The 17,164-nt window shown below is 51.0% G+C and overlaps 1 protein-coding gene across 9 annotated transcripts in view; it reads right to left on the bottom strand.

Annotated features, from left to right (window-relative positions):
• The window catches only part of CRTC1 (CREB regulated transcription coactivator 1), a 57,243-nt gene that overhangs the window by 25,539 nt on the left and 14,540 nt on the right, over positions 1 to 17,164 (bottom strand). For all 9 annotated transcript variants that reach the window (XM_074528970.1, XM_074528975.1, XM_074528971.1 and 6 more), the window contains exons 2-5: positions 6,935 to 7,051; positions 2,893 to 3,030; positions 1,049 to 1,110; positions 237 to 331 (exon numbers count right to left, since the gene is read on the bottom strand). In XM_074528970.1, the coding sequence (XP_074385071.1) occupies positions 237 to 331; positions 1,049 to 1,110; positions 2,893 to 3,030; positions 6,935 to 7,051 (412 nt within the window). The remainder of the gene's footprint in view (positions 1 to 236; positions 332 to 1,048; positions 1,111 to 2,892; positions 3,031 to 6,934; positions 7,052 to 17,164) is intronic.

The following is a 17,164-nucleotide window of genomic DNA, read 5'->3' as shown; positions in this document are numbered from 1 at the left end:
GGGAATTCCACTCTGCCCCAGCAGCTCCTCCAGAGCCCCCCCAGCCCAGAGGATCCTCCTCAATTTTATCATTTGGGGCTCAGGAAAAACTTCTCCCTTCGTTTTGTGTCATTTTTCCTGGATTTCAGCAGCCAGAAAGGTGAATGTGATCCAACTCCTGAATTTTACAAACACGGAGCCCAGTCTGTGGGGATTCCATTGGTAGAAATATTTTTATCTCTTTTTTTTCTGCTCACCTCTTTTCTGCTGCATGTCCTGTGACCCTCCTGAAAAGGATTCCTGCTGAGCTGGAGTCATGGTGCTCTGGTGCAAGGCAGAATCAGAATTTGTCCTGAGAGAAAGCAAAACCCGCAATATTTGTATTGTCAGCTTCAGTAAATAAAAGAATTTTCCTCTCAGATAAAAGCCACAACTCGGTAAAACCTCAATATTGTGCATTAAAACCCAAAACTCTCTATATGGCAGAAACCAGGCAGAATTTCCTGGTGAAACAATCAATTTGCAGAACAAATTAGTTCACGTTTGAAGAGGAATTGTTTCAATAATGGGATTGAGGGGAACACAGGATAAATTGGTTGCCCTTGTTAGAACAGAGTTTTATCTGCTTTGTTCAGATTAAATATGATCAAATGATGCCATTTTGAAGCTGTTTAGCCATACTTTGGTTATTGTGGTGGTTAAAACAAACATTCCTGTTGGGAGGAGGAAAAGGAATGGTTCAGGATGTTGTGGAGATGGGAATCTTCATGGCCAACACATCTCAGGATGAACTCTGAGTGCGCCACCCTCCAAGTGTAACTCTGTGTTCCTTCCCACTGGAACATTCCCAGCCCCTTTCTGCACCCTCAGAAATATCCAAGTCTTGGGCTGTGCCTGGGAACATCTGGATTTTTAAAGATTAAACTTTAAGGATTTACTTTTAAAAGGTACCACTAAGTTCAAGTATCACTTGCAGACACCTCAATTTCAAAGCTCATCTCAAACAAGCAAAGTGAGTTTCTGAGTGTCTAAAGGCACCGTGCCCAGTGCTGCAGGATGGGACACCCACCTCCTCCAGCTGGTGTCCGACGGCGGGGACAGGTACACGGTGCCATAGGGACAGCTGTCCACGTGGGCCAGGTTAAGGCAGCAACACTTGCACTGCAGCAGGACAGCTCAGCCCAAGAATAACCCCAATTACCCGTCAGAACCACCCAACTCAGACTCTCTGTGGGGAACTGGGGGGATGGGTGGTGTGACACCCACAGGGGATGGATGGAGCTGAAGGGATGGGTGGTATGGCACCCCCAGGGATGCAGCACAAGGGATGTTGGGGTGGTGTGGCACCCTCAGGGATGCAGTAGATGTTGGGGTGTGACACCCCCAGGGATGCAGCAGGAGGGATGGATGGTGTGGCACCCCCAGGGATGCAGTAGATGTTGGGGTGTGACACCCCCAGGGATGCAGCAGGAGGGATGCTGGGGTGGTGTGGCACTCAGAGGGGATGCAGCAGGAGGGATGCTGGGGTGTGGCACCCCCAGGGATGCAGCAGGAGGGATGGATGGTGTGGCACTCAGAGGGGATGCAGCAGGAGGATGTTGGGATGCTCTGGCACCCCCAGGGAGGCAGCAGGAGGGATGGATGGTGTGGCACTCAGAGGGGATGCAGCAGGAGGGATGGATGGTGTGGCACCCCCAGGGATGCAGCAGGAGGATGTTGGGATGCTCTGGCACCCCCAGGGATGCAGCAGGAGGATGTTGGGGTGCTCTAGCACCCCCAGGGAGGCAGCAGGAGGATGCTGGGATGCTCTGGCACCCCCAGGGATGCAGCAGGAGGGATGGATGGTGTGAGACCCCCAGGGATGCAGCAGGAGGGATGTTGGGGTGTGGCACCCACACGTGAAGCAGCACAAGGCATGGATGGTGTGACACCCCCAGGGGATGGATGGAGCAGAAGGGATGGATGGTGTGGCACTCAGAGGGGATGCAGCAGAGGGATGTTGGGATGCTCTGACACCCCCAGGGAGGCAGCAGGAGGATGTTGGGGTGCTCTGGCACCCCCAGGGATGCAGCAGGAGGATGTTGGGGTGGTGTGGCACCCCCAGGGATGCAGCAGAAGGGATGTTGGGGTGGTGTGGCACCCCCAGGGATGCAGCAGGAGGATGTTGGGATGCTCTGGCACCCCCAGGGATGGAGCAGGAGGATGTTGGGGTGCTCTGACACCCCCAGGGATGCAGCAGAAGGGATGCTGGGGTGTGGCACCCCCAGGGAGGCAGCAGGAGGATGTTGGGATGCTCTGGCACCCCCAGGGATGCAGCAGGAGGGATGTTGGGGTGTGGCACCCCCAGGGATGCAGCAGGAGGATGTTGGGGTGTGACGCCCACAGGGATGCAGCAGGAGGATGCTGGGATGCTCTGGCACCCCCAGGGATGCAGCAGGAGGATGTTGGGGTGCTCTGGCACCCCCAGGGAGGCAGCAGGAGGATGCTGGGATGCTCTGGCACCCCCAGGGATGCAGCAGGAGGGATGGATGGTGTGACACCCCCAGGGATGCAGTAGATGTTGGGGTGTGACACCCCCAGGGATGCAGCAGGAGGATGCTGGGATGCTCTGGCACCCCCAGGGATGCAGCAGGAGGATGTTGGGATGCTCTGGCACCCCCAGGGATGCAGCAGGAGGGATGTTGGGATGCTCTGGCACCCCCAGGGATGCAGCAGGAGGATGTTGGGATGCTCTGGCACTCAGAGGGGATGCAGCAGGAGGATGTTGGGGTGTGGCACTCAGAGGGGATGCAGCAGGAGGGATGGATGGTGTGACACCCACAGGGGATGCAGCAGGAGGATGTTGGGGTGCTCTGGCACCCCCAGGGATGCAGCAGCAGGCCCGGCCGGGCACAGCCCCGTCCCCAAGGATATCTGGCGGCCGTGCTTGTCCACGGAGAGCGGGCGGCGGTGGGGCGAGCCCAGGCGGTTCCGGTCCCGGTACACTCTGTCCACCAGCCCGTGGTGCCGCGTGGTCCTGCTCGTGTCCAGCGCCGACGACTGGAACGGGGTCTGCGAGAGACACAGCCATTAATTACCCCAGGGAACAGCCCCACCTGCCCAGAGCCTCCTCCTCCTCCTCCTCCTGCTGCTGCCGCTGTGCCAGGCTGGCTGCTCTGAGCAGCCCCACTCCAAACACCGGGTGCACGTTGCGTGGCTGTTTCTCCTCCACAGCTTTTTGGGAAAGCTGCCTCCTGCAGAAGGGCCATGCTGGAGCGGCCTGGCCTGGCCTGGCACTGCCCTCGCAGCCTGGCGCTGGCCGCATGCCCTCGGTGCAGCATGCAGGGTGGAACATGCCAGAGCCTGAGCCGGCCACAGATGCAGGAGGGGCTGCACGCTGAGCCCAGCACTCCCCGGGATGCTGCCGGATCCTCTCACCCCTCCTTGCAGCACATTCACTTGAAGGGGACACTGAGAGAATGAAAAGGAAAAGAAAAGCAGTTTCCTTCCTCCTCTGTCGGATGGCTTTGAAGGGATTTTCAGCTCCTTCAGCGACCCGAGGTGGGATGATCCCACCTGGACTCTTATCTCCCTGACATCCTGAGCAATGATCCCAGAGCAGGAGGATGGCAGGGGAAGGACAGGGAAGATGAATTCCCAGGCTGGACTGGAAAGCTCTCACATTTTCCACAGCCCTTCCCAGTGTGTGCCGGGGGTCAATCTCTGCTCGTCCTGCAGCAGCAATTTATGGCTCTCCGGGGAGAGAAACCCTCCCAGCCCTGCGCTCCTGCCAATGCGAACAGCTTTGCTGAGTCCCTCAACACCATCTGTTTGGAAATCCAAAATTTCCTCCTCCATTCAGGTGCTGCACGTGGCAAATGCACTGTCCTGTCTGCCAAGCCATGAAACCATCTGGCTCCCACATTCATCCCTTTTTCTTTGCCTTTTCTGCTTTTCTTTTTTTCCCAAGTGTCAGCTTTGGCTGATGAAAAGATTATTTCTATAAAGCTTTGCATTTATTTTGAAAGGCTTTGTTTGTATGAACTTTTTAAAGAGACTTTCTACTATTTTAAACCCTTTTCTCTTCAGTAAATATTGGGCTCCTCACCCTCTCTGCACACACAGGCTGTGTTAACAGAGCTGCAGAGGGGCTCTGGTGTTTATTTTCTCATTTCAGGGCCAACATTTTATATGCAGCAGAATATTTAAGGCAACAGGGGACTAGAAAGGAGCGCAGTGACTTTTTACAGGACTCTCAGCACTTCGGATCGTGGGGTTTGTGCTTCACTTCCTCACTTGGCTGAGAAATCTCAAACAGAATCTCAATTTTAAGGGGTTTAAATTCAAACACGGTGCTTTAATCTCTGCTGCGAGCACTGAGCAACAATCCCCACACACAAGTGGGAATATTCATCATTCCAAAGCGACAAAAGGTCGCAAACTCCTCCTTTTTGCTGTTGTTACAGCCCAAAAGGCAGCAAAACTCGCAAATACGTGCCTGGAAGGTCAACAGGAAAAGCAATTTCCTATGTCAGGGGTGTCAGCACAGGGCTGCTAAAAAAGGAGCAGCCAGCCCTGAGCACAGGGCTCACCTGGAATTTAAAGGGAGGCCAAGGCAGAAAATTAGAAAGGCAAAAAGTTCCATGTAAAACCAGCTATTTCTTAGGGTCCTACCTTTCACTGGCACAATTTCCTTATGAAAAACACAACAAAAATCTCATCTGGGTGCAGCAGTGGCACAAACAAACACAGATGTGTCCCAGATCAGGGCTACAGCTCACAGACAGACGGATTTGGGGGCAATGCTGTTCCCTGGCTTTCCAGGAGCCAGGATCCCAAAAGAATCCTGAATTTAGGGGAACAGAAAACACCTGAGGAAATGGATATAACCTCCAGCAGGTCTGGCTGCTCTCTGCAACCTTCCTATGAAATTTATTTAGGGCCAAACACCAGGACGGTGTTCCTGGATTAAAACTCCCCATCTCTGCATGGCATGAGATATTTAACTCTAGGGAGAAAAACTGATTAAAAATAATGAATAGATCTGAGCACTGATTGTATTTGGGAAAATGAAGAACGACAAGGGTTTCACTGCCCTGAAGAACATTCAAGGGCAGACCCCAAAGCCCCCAGACCACGGGAAAGCAGCTCAATGCAGACAGGAAGGAAAAAGCTCCGTGCTCTCCAAGCGTCCTTTCAGGATCTGCCAGGAAATGAACCCAGCGAGGGGATGAGGGGGAGGAGGAGTGGTACCTACTGCTGGATGGTGCTGTGGTGCCTCCTGGTGCCAAGCAGGATTTGGGAATTCATTCTGCCCTTCCCCACGATTTAAACATGCAGGCTGAGTGCACATGCTCAGAGATGGCTGAGACCACAGGCCAGGACTGGAGAATCCCCTGGAGCACCAAAGGAACCCCAAAAACCAGAAAGAACCACAGGGCAGCAGTGCAGGGAGCCTGCACAGGGATGGTTTGCACGTTCCAGCCTGGGAGGATGCATGGCACAACCTGGCTTGGTGGGGCAGCCCTGGGGCGAAGCAGGAACTCTGTGCACAAATACGTATCCACCTGGGCTAAGGGACCAGTCCTAAATACGTATTTGCACAAACCTAAAAACTTGTTTACCAAAGAGACAGGAACTGCTCCAAAGGCTTCAGCCAGAGCTCCGTTGTGCTGCAAATCAAAGAAGCAGAAGATGCTCAGACACCAACGCTGCCAGCAGGCACAGCCACCCAGGCTCTGCCTTCACACCATCCCAGAGCCTCACTGCAAAAACCTGGAAAGCTTTTCCCCCTGCTACAAACACACGGGCTTGTTTTGTTGTTTGTCACCATTTGTTATCTGGAACAACATCAATTTGGGGTTTTTTTTAGTGTGTGTGTGTGTGTGTGTGAAAAAATAGAGAAAACCCCAGGGTGTAAGGATAGCTTGTTTCTGTCTCCTCCTCCAGTCATTCATGAATGTTTGAATATTCCCTTTTCAGCAGGCAGGATTAGAACAGTCCAGGTCCATCAAGCACAGAAATACTGGAATTTTGTTGTTTAACAGGAGTTCTTAACCCCTTAACAAAAAGCTGAAGAGAAAAGCTTGAACAGAGCAGAGCTGTGGAGCAACACTGGGGACTCCAATCCACTACAAACCTCTGCCCTGTATTCCCCAAAGAATTAAAGATTCAAATAGACTTTTGCCTCTCCTCCTGCATGAGATTCGAGCTTTTAACCTGCCAGAATCCAGCTGTCTGCACCTATTTCAAGCAGCAGTTAGATGAGGTCAGCAAGAGTTTCTCCATCTTTATTAAGCAGCCTTCATCACAAAACCACAAACTGCAAAATTTCCTTCCCACCACATCCTCGTGAGCTCAACTGTAACTCTGACTGCTCAAAAAAGGAAAACCAATGCAGAAATGTTCATTATTTTGAGCTCTCTAAATCAACTAAATGTGGAAATCAGGAGTCCACAAAGGATCTACCAGCTAATCCTGTCCTTGGACAACATCCTCTGTCCAAACATGCTTCAAACAGCAAAATATTCACCTGAAACTCTGATTTTGTTTAAGGTGCATCATTCCTGGAGTCACAAAACCCAGCCAGGACTTTCTTACATTTCCTTTCCAAAAAGAAATGATAATTCTGATACCACGTTGTGTCCCACTGCTCTCCTCCTCTCCCAGGATTCCTCCCACAGAACATGCACATCAATTCCTCCACCCCAACATCATCTTTATTTCCTCCCATTTTGCTTTGAATTCACATCTTCCCAGACTCCATCAGGAATTGCACCTCTCAGAGAACTAAAATCTACCACAATCAATAAAAAATCCCCCCAGACCCCAACCCAGCAGAGCTTTCAGAGCAGGGTGTGAGTTGTGGAGCAGCAGCTGCCTGGGGACACAGCTGGGACACAGCTGGGACACAGCTGGGACACACGATCCCAGCCCAGAATCCCTCACCAAACCCAAGGAAAGCCTCAGAACTCACCTGGAAGGGGAGATCCATGGCACTGTTCCCAATCTGATTCACATTTGGCAATGACCCCCCATAGTACTGGCCACGACTCTGCCCCAGTTGCAAATATTGGGTTTTCTGCAGCTGTAGCTGAAAGAAAAGAAGGAGGAAAACACAATTTCAACGGTTATAACCAGCACACTGTGATCACTGAGAATGGAAACCATTAAAGGGCATCAATCCAACTTTTCCAAAGGAGGGTTGACCTTCCCCACAGGTTTCTTGCAGCAGGAAAAGCCCTGGAGAAGGGCAGGGAGGATCTGCAGGGAAAGGCAGAGCCAGGCTCTCAAACGGAGACCAGAGAGGATTTCACAGAGAAGCCCTGGAGCCAAGGAACACCCAAAGCACCAGCAGAACCCCCTGAGGCACAGACACACACGGGGCCTGCAGAGCTGCCCTGGGCTGCAGGAACCACCCTCAGGAACACGGCCCAGGGGTCTGCCAGGGCTGGAGACACTGCTGGGGGTGCAGCCGGGGGCTGAGGGAGCTCAGGGGGCGCAGGGATGGTCAGGAGAGCTCAGGGGCCTTCAGGGAGTTCAGGGATGGTCAGGGAGTTCAGGGATGGTCAGGGAGTTCAGGGATGCTCAGGAGAGCTCAGGGGCCTTCAGGGAGTTCAGGGATGCTCAGAGAAGCTCAGGGATGCTCAGAGATGTTCAGAAATGCTCAGGGATGTTCAGGGATGATGAGAAGTGTTCAGAGGAGCTCAAGGATGCTCAGGGATGTTCAGGAGTGCTCAGAGGAACTCAGAGATGCTCAGAGGAGCTCAGGGATGTTCAGGATGTTCAGGGATGCTCAAAGGAGCTCAGAGATGTTCAGGGATGCTCAGAGGAGCTCAGGGATGTTCAGGGGAGCTCAGGGATGCTCAGGGATGCTCAGGGATGTTTAGGATGCTCAGAGGAGCTCAGGGATGCTGAGGAATGCTCAGGAATGCTCAGGGATGTTCAGGGATGCTCAGGGATGCTCAGGGATGTTCAGGGATGTTCAGGGATGCTCAGGGATGTTCAGGGATGTTCAGGGATGTTCAGGGATGCTCAGGGATGCTCAGGGATGTTCAGGATGCTCAGGGATGTTCAGGGATGTTCAGGGATGTTCAGGGATGTTCAGGGATGTTCAGGATGCTCAGGGATGTTCAGGGATGTTCAGGGATGTTCAGGGATGCTCAGAGGAGCTCAGGGATGCTCAGAGATGTTTAGGATGCTCAGAGGAGCTCAGGGATGCTGAGGAATGCTCAGGAATGCTCAGGGATGTTCAGGGATGCTCAGGGATGCTCAGGGATGTTCAGGGATGTTCAGGGATGCTCAGGGATGTTCAGGGATGTTCAGGGATGTTCAGGGATGCTCAGGGATGTTCAGGATGTTCAGGGATGTTCAGGGATGTTCAGGGATGTTCAGGGATGCTCAGAGGAGCTCAGGGATGCTCAGAGATGTTTAGGATGCTCAGAGGAGCTCAGGGATGTTCAGGATGCTCAGGAATGCCCAGGGGTGCTCAGGGTTCTCAAGGATGTTCAGGGGTGCCCCAGGTGCCCCCAGCACAGTGCCAGCACCCAGACAGGACGCAGAGACAAGGCCCAGCCCGTTTGCTCCATGCCAACACTCCGGGCAGTGTCCATGCAGGACCACACAACCCCAGAGTGGTTTGGGCTGGAGGGACCTCAGGGATCTCCTCATCCCCCTCCCACCAGCCCAGGGGGCTCCAGCCCAGCCCTGGGCACTGCCAGGGGTCAGGGGCACCACAGCTGGGCTGGGAATCCACAAAGAGCCTCCCACCCTCCCAGGCACGGAATTTCATATTCAAATAGTCCCTGAGTACAAGCTCGCCCTGAGCACGCATCTTCCTGACATTCAAACAATTCCTAGAAAACTCAAAGATCTTTTATTCACAGAATCTCCCCCAGAAAGCAGCAATCTCCAGCTGCACAGACAGTTCAAATGCCTGTGCCTGGGCTGAGGGAGCACACCAATCCCTGGTTTAGGGGCTGACACCTCTCCATGGAGCACAGAACCCCAGGATCACTGGGGTGGGCAAAGAGCCCCAGAGCCATGGCCAGCCCTTGCCAGGGGGCTCCCAAACCCTCAGCACCACCCACAAAGTGCTTGAGGGCTTTTCCCTTAAGAAAAAGGCAGATAATCCCCTCAGGCTGAAGGTTTATAACATATTGCCAGTTTTCCCTATCGAATGGCTCGGGAAGGTCCCGTGTAAGGAGCAGGAAAGGCCCCTTTGCCTTTCTTGTGCAATATTTTGCCACGCAATTCCTGAAGCAAGACATGAAATGAGAGAAAGCCTGTGTTAGTATCACTTAATGAGTCACAGCCCCTCCAACTCAGAGCACAAAAAGCACAATATCAGAACTAGCTGTGCTTTTTCCCTGGCCCCTGCATATGTTTTTGTTGTTAAAGAAAAAAAAAAAACCCTTGTTTGGGATTTGGGCCAAACATTGAAGTAACTATTTCAACAGGTGTTGGTTTCCTTTCAAGAACCTCCAAAAGGCACCCAGGGAGGAGGGGGTGGCTCTGTGTTTTTTTAGGATTTGGGGTTTTTTTCTCAGGCTATTCCCACCTCAAAGCAGCCCAGCACAGGGAGGTCAGGAGCAATTGTGTTTGTGCTGCACTGGATGGAGATGGGGCGAGCCCAGAGCAGCGAATGGAGCGAGGAGAGCAGGGCTGGGGCTGCGGCCAGCAGGGAGAGCAGGGGCTGCTGCTCCATCCATCAGCACGGGGAGCTGCTCAGGGGCTCAGCCCGGCCCCTGCCTGCAGGAGCAGGACCCAGAGCAGCCCCATTGAGCCCATCAGCAGCTGCCACCTCCAATCTGGGCACATCAAGGGGAGGCAGAGCAGGGTTTGTGTCCTGAGCGCTCCCAGCCCCGGGAGCCCCGGCTCCTCTGCTGGATCTGAGCACTTTGCTGTCACTGCAGCAGCAAATCAGCACTGAAGGCAGCTCCTTTCCCTCCTCTCCAAACAAAAGGCTGCTGATTTCTCTGAGATACCTCAGTGCACACTGGGAAGCAGCAGCAAAACCCAGAGTAACAGTCTGGGAAGGGACCTTTAATATTATTTAATTCCAGCCCAGCTCCGGCTCCTCAGCTGGAACTGAACTTGGTTTGGATCTGAGCACTTTGCTGTCACTGCAGCAGGAAATCAGCTCTGAAGTCAGTTCTGGCTTTTCCCTTCTCTCCAAAAAGAAAGCTGCTGATTTCTCTGAGACACCTCAGTGCACAGTGGGAAGCAGCAGCAAAACCCAGAATGCAAGCTTGGGAAGGGACATTAAATATGATTTAATTCCACCATCGCCGGCTGCTCCAGGCTGGCCCTGGACACTTCAGGGATGGCAAATCCACAATTTCTGTGGGCAGGCTGTGCCAGGGCCTCCCCACCCTTCAGCAAAACAGATGCTGTGGCTGAAATGAAATTATTTCATTTTCCCCTCCACCCACCCTGCGAGGTGCAGCAGGTACATGGCCCAACTGGGGATGAGGTTTGGAGAGGGGTTTGATTCTAAAAGAAAATAACAAAAAGGAAAAGCCTTTCCGTAACAGAAAAATTCCAATTACTCTGGAAATGTTAACAAGGCTCAGGGCAGCCCCAGGGTTATCTCCTGGGCTCGGATTCAATTAGTGCAATTTGGATTCTGGACGAATTCAGACAGGGGAGGATGATAAGGAATTACTGAGGGCTCACCAGATTTATTAATTTCACGAACCACGAGAACTCGGTGACTCCGCTCTGCAATTTCTCTGTGCTGTGGCCAAGAGCAGCTCCCTGACAGCTGAAATATTGTTAAATATCCCAGCTCCTTCCCAGGGAAGCTTTAGCTAAGGAAACAGCTTTTGCTTGTTAAACCACTGCATTTCTACTCGGTTTTCTTGTTCTGAAGAAATGCTCCCCAAACACCAGATCCAAATGGAATCTGTAATTTTCCTTCCACCAGCCTTTCTCTTACGCCATTTAACTTTAAATCCTTATTTTTTTCTTTAAAATCCAATGCAGTAATGAAAAATCACCATTTCTGTAAACACTTATATGAAATACATCAACTTTTCCTTTGGGGTTACCATTGGCTGGACACCCAGCTGTGCTTGTAGGGAGAGATTAGAGTTCTACAATTAAAAATATAATAAATAAAGAGAGAAACAAAACCCTAAATACAAATCCAGTGTTCCTACAGATTTTCTAATACACAGGAGGGAATTAAACGAAGCATTTATTAAGAATTCAGTACCTGAAGTTATTGAAATTTTCCCCTGAAAACTCTGAGTAAATCACAAATCTGAGGGCAGAACTCCCAGGGCAGTTTGGCAGCTCTGGCACTGCAGACCAACCCAAATCCCCAGCCCAGGTTTTTCTCACATTGCCGTTTTCAGCAGCTGCACTCGGACTGGCAGCAGATCATGGAAGGGCGGGGTGGCCGCTGATAAAGGCCCAGATATCCGATGAGTGCAGGAAGCAGAGATTTGCTGATAACAGCTCGTGCACTGCCTTGCAGCTCTCTTACAATGCCATGTTCCACCCTTTCAAAAAACCCTTCCTCTTCAGCACCTCCAGCCTAACGAGCAGCAAAATCAGCGCAGATTAAAATTAGAAAAGTATTATTGAAGTTTAATTGGGCGCTGGGTTCTGCAGGCAGGGTTTGGTGGGAGTTTGGCATTGTTGGCAAATCCCTCATGCCAAGCTGAGTGTGGTGCTGCCACCAGCGACAATCACCTCTTTCATTAACCCTTAATTATTTTTAAAGTGCTTTAAGGTGCCAAAACCTCTCCAAACACCCAGACTTTGGCTTCTCAAGGGAACATTCTTCTGTTAACACTCCAAAATCCACACTAAAATTTGAGTTTTAAAAACTCAACACTTGCTACTCAAATAATTACTGAAATTAATACATTCAAATAACTGCTCGTTTATGAACCCACCCTCCCTGAAAAGTGCCTGGGATTTCTTTAATGAAATGAGGAAAGAATCACAAATGGAAAAGGGAAAATCCTGGTAAAGCAAGGAAAAGGGAATTTCTGTCCATTCTGTTGGGAAGAATGAAGGTTGGGAAGACTTTTGGAGACTTTTTAATCTCTATAATGCCTTTAGAGCTCGGGAGAATACTGATTGTTTTTATAATTTTATCATGTTTTGGATAATTTATTGCAAATAATTACAAATACTTCCATTATTTACATGTTACTGATATAAATTCACCCGTGCTGTTATCAAATACTCAATAGGTGGCTGAAGAGATGGATTTGCAGGTTTAGCTTTCTATTTTAATTTCCCATGTAATTAAAAATTAGTATTATGAAATCTAACAACAGCAATATTTTCACCTCAGCAGGCACCTGCAGTATGTAAATAATGGAGTTTATCTGCAATGCCCTGATAAATGAGGGAAATAAATCTCATGGTGGAAAGGCACACGTTTGAAATTGTCTATAGAGCTCCTCAGAGAAAGGCAAAGGTGTGATAACAGCAAAGCACAGCTCCAGCTCTGTGATAACACACCCGGATCCTCTAGGAAAGGGCTTGAGAGCCACGAGATAAAAAATATAAATATAAAAAATAAATATAAATAAATAAATAAATAAAAATATAAATATAAAAAATAAAGCTGCGGCTGCAGCGAGGTGAGCAGGCTGCTGAGAGACAAAACGGGGCTCGGAAATCCCAACCAGAGCCCGGGGGAGCACCCAGAGCCCCGGCAGCTGCTGAAAAACCCCCCAGAACCCAGAACTGCAAATGTGTGCTCTGGCAGAGAGGGAGGGGATGGAGAGAGCTCTGCATCACCTGAGGGAGGCATTCCCACCTCTGGATTGGGGACACGAACTGGGGTTTTTGGGAATAACCAACATTCCATGGCCATGAGGAGAGCAGGGTGCAGAGCAGCTCCTGGCTCTCCCACCCTTTGGATTTGATACATGAACTGGGGTTTTTGGGAATAACCAACATTTCAGGGATATGAAGAGAGCAGGGTGCAGAGCAGCTCCCTGGCTCTCCCACCCTCTGGATTTGGGACATGAACTGGGGTTTTTGGGAATAACCAACATTTCATGGCCATGAGGAGCAGGGTGCAGAGGCAGCTCCTGGCTCTCCCACCCTTTGGATTTGGGATTCAAACCGGGTTTTTGGGAATAACCAACATTTCATGGCCATGAGGAGAGCAGGGTGCAGCTCCTGGCTCTCCCAGCCTCTGGATTTGGGACTCAGAGTGGGTTTTTGGGAATAACCAACATTTCAGGGATATGAGGAGGAGGAGCAGGGTACAGAGGCAGCTCCTGGTTCTCCCACCCTCTGGATTTGGGACACGAACTGGGGTTTTTGGGAATAACCAACATTTGATGGCCATGAGGAGAGCAGGGTGCAGAAGCAGCTCCTGGCTCTCCCACCCTTTGGATTTGGGACTCAAACTGGGGGTTTGGGAATAACCAACATTGCAGGGATATGAGGAGGAGGGAGCAGGGTGCAGCTCCCTGGCTCTCCCACCCTCTGGATTTGGGACCCAAACTGGGGTTTTTGGGAATAACCAACATTTCAGGGATATGAGGAGGAGGAGCAGGGTGCAGGGCAGCTCCTGGCATTCCCACCTCTGGATTTGGGACCCAAACTGGGGTTTTTGGGAATAACCAACATTCCATGGCCATGAGGAGAGGAGGGTGCAGAGCAGCTCCTGGCTCTCCCACCCTTTGGATTTGGGACTCAAACTGGGGATTCTGGGAATAACCAATATTTCAGGGATATGAGGAGGAGGAGCAGGGTGCAGAGCAGCTCCTGGCTCTCCCAGCCCCTGGATTTGGGACCCAATCTGGGGTTTTTGGGAATAACCAACATTTCAGGGATATGAGGAGGAGGGAGCAGGGTGCAGCTCCTGGCTCTCCACCCTCTGGATTTGGGACATGAACTGGGGTTTTTGGGAATAACCAACATTTCAGGGATATGAGGAGGAGGGTGCAGAGCAGCTCCTGGCTCTCCCAGCCCCTGGATTTGGGACTCAGAGTGGGTTTTTGGGAATAACCAACATTTCAGGGATATGAGGAGGAGAGAGCAGGGTGCAGCTCCCTGGCTCTCCCAGCCTCGGGATTGGGGACCCAAACTGGGTTTTTGGGAATAACCAACATTCCATGGCCATGAGGAGCAGGGTGCAGAGCAGGTCCCAGGCTCTCCCAGCCCCTGGATTTGGGACTCAGAGTGGGTTTTTGGGAATAACCAACATTTCATGGCCATGAGGAGAGCAGGGTGCAGCTCCTGGCTCTCCCAGCCTTTGGATTTGGGACCCAAACTGGGTTTTTGGGAATAACCAACATTTCAGGGATATGAGGAGGAGGAGCAGGGTGCAGAGGCAGCTCCTGGCTCTCCCAGCCCCTGGATTTGGGACTCAGAGTGGGTTTTTGGGAATAACCAACATTTCAGGGATATGAGGAGCAGGGTGCAGAGCAGCTCCCTGGCTCTCCCACCCTCTGGATTTGGGACTCAAACCGGGTTTTTGGGAATAACCAACATTTCAGGGATATGAGGAGGAGGGAGCAGGGTGCAGCTCCCTGGCTCTCCCAGCCTCTGGATTTGGGACCCAAACTGGGGTTTTTGGGAATAACCAACATTTCAGGGATATGAGGGGAGCAGGGTGCAGAGGCAGCTCCCACCCTTTGGATTTGGGACTCAAACCGGGTTTCTGGGAATAACCAACATTTCAGGGATATGAGGAGCAGGGTGCAGAGCAGCTCCTGGCTCTCCCACCCTTTGGATTTGGGACTCAGAGTGGGTTTTGGGAATAACCAACATTTCATGGCCATGAGGAGGAGGGTGCAGAGCAGCTCCTGGCTCTCCCAGCCCCGTCTGCCAGCCCGTGCCTGGGCTCCCCCTCAGGAAGAGGCAGATTTCCACAGTCACCCATTTCCTGCATCCCCAGCCCTGCTCCAAGAGCAGCAGAGGCTCCAGAGGCGCAGCTGTTCCTCCCAGGAAGGAGGGGAGAGGAAATGAAGGCTGCGGTTGAGAGGAAAGGGATAATCCACAGCGAGAGCAGCTGCTCTGCTGCCTCCACCGGGACCTCAGGGATTCCAGCAGCAGCTTGGAACAAAATGTTTTGCAACAGTTGGGGGTGGTTGTGGTGTCATGAAAGTGAAGCTCTGAAGGCCGGCTGGGACACAGGAGGGAGGACAAGCCCAGCACAAGTTTCCCTTGCTGCCCGTGCCAATCCCTGCTGGGCTCCGAGGACCCTGCTGCCCTGGAGAGATGGATTTCGCAGGGGATGGGACAAAGGCAAAGCCAAAACAGGAAGCCAAATGTCTACCAGAAACGAGTGAAAATTGCCCCCGAAGCTGCAGACACATGGGCTGAACCGGCTGTGACCCCAGCCATGGAACTGCTACATCATTGTTTACTGCTCCCAGCACCGCTGTCCCTGCAGCCACTCCAGGGTTTGTGATCCCATCACGGAGGACACAAACACGGCTCACGCCAAGGCAGCCGCGAACAGCAAAAATGCAGGGAAAGGCCAAAAAAAAGCATTTTTGCTGCTTTTTTGGGTTCTTTTTTTTTTTGAAGGGAAGGAAGCTGTTGTAATAGCTTGGAATTTAGCAGCCACAAAAGAGCAGCAGTTTTGTTTCTGCCACTGAGACACTTCCCAAGCAACTCCTTCCTCAGGCCAGCCTTGATTTTCAGGGATTTTGACTTTCACCCCTATGCACTAAAACACCCAAATTTTCTCCAAAACTTCAAAAATGAACACCAAAGCAGGAGGTGACACCTCCAAGGACCAGGAGCAAAGGGTTGTGCTGCTGCCTGGAACTGCTCCAGCTCCCACCAGCTCAGCACAGAGCAAAGGGGAGGCAAAATCCTCCTCCTGCATCTCCTGGAATGGAACAGGAGCTCCATGGAAAAACAAACTGGGGCTCAGAAAAAATGGGGGAGTAATAAAAACAAACTGGGGTTCAGAAAAAATGGGGGAGTAATAAAAACAAACTGGGATTTAGAAAAAGGGGTTTGCACTGGGGGAGTAATAAAAACAAACTGGGGTTCAGAAAAAGGGGTTTGCACTGGGACAGTAATAAAAACAAACTGGGGCTCAGAAAAAGGGGTTTGCACTGGGACAGTAATAAAAACAAACTGGGGCTCAGAAAAAGGGGTTTGCACTGGGGGAGTAATAAAAACAAACAGGGGTTCAGAAAAATCAGAAAAAGGGGTTTGCACTGGGAGAGTAATAAAAACAAACTGGGGCTCAGAAAAAATGGGGGAGTAATAAAAACAAACTGGGGTTCAGAAAAAGGGGTTTGCACTGGGAGAGTAATAAAAACAAACTGGGGTTCAGAAAAAGGGGTTTGCATTGGGGGAGTAATAAAAACAAACTGGGGTTCAGAAAAAGGGGTTTGCATTGGGGGAGTAATAAAAACAAACTGGGCTTTAGAAAAAGGGGTTTGCATTGGGGGAGTAATAAAAACAAACTGGGGTTCAGAAAAAGGGGTTTGCACTGGGACAGTAATAAAAACAAACTGGGGCTCAGAAAAAGGGGTTTGCATTGGGACAGTAATAAAAACAAACTGGGGTTCAGAAAAAGGGGTTTGCACTGGGGGAGTAATAAAAACAAACTGGGGTTCAGAAAAATCAGAAAAAGGGGTTTGCATTGGGACAGTAATAAAAACAAACTGGGGTTCAGAAAAGGGGGTTTGCACTGGGAAAGTAATAAAACTGGGGTTCAGGAAAAGGGGTTTGCACTGGGGGAGTAATAAAAACAAACTGGGGTTCAGAAAAAGGGGTTTGCACTGGGGGAGTAATAAAAACAAACTGGGGTTCAGAAAAAGGGGTTTGCACTGGGGGAGTAATAAAAACAAACTGGGGTTCAGGAAAATCAGAAAAAGGGGTTTGCACTGTCAGAGTAATCAAAGCTGCAGGCACAGGGAAGGGCACAGGCAGGCAGCTGACTTGGGACTTTGTAAATGGGATTATTTTGAAGGTTACCTGATAGCGTGGCTTCAATCCTGCACTTCCAGGGGCTTCCCAGGAAAATCCTGAGGGCTCAAAGGCTGCAACACCTGCAGAGGCCCCTGCAGCTGCTGAGAAACCCCTCAGAACGAAGGCAGAACTGCAAATTCCGTGCTCTGACAGAGCAGAGGGAGGTGATGGAGAGAATTCCTCTCTCCAGGCTGGGATCACCTGAGGAAGGCATTCCCACCCTCTGGATTTGGGGCTAAAATCACTTTTTTTTTTCTTTTTTTTTTTGCAGCCTAAAATTAATTTC

The sequence above is a fragment of the Zonotrichia albicollis genome, chromosome 29, assembly GCF_047830755.1.
Source record: "Zonotrichia albicollis isolate bZonAlb1 chromosome 29, bZonAlb1.hap1, whole genome shotgun sequence".
NCBI classification, from domain to species: Eukaryota; Metazoa; Chordata; class Aves; order Passeriformes; family Passerellidae; genus Zonotrichia; species Zonotrichia albicollis.
The sequence above is the reverse complement of the archived record's forward strand: the minus strand, read 5'-3'. Positions and strand labels throughout refer to the sequence as shown.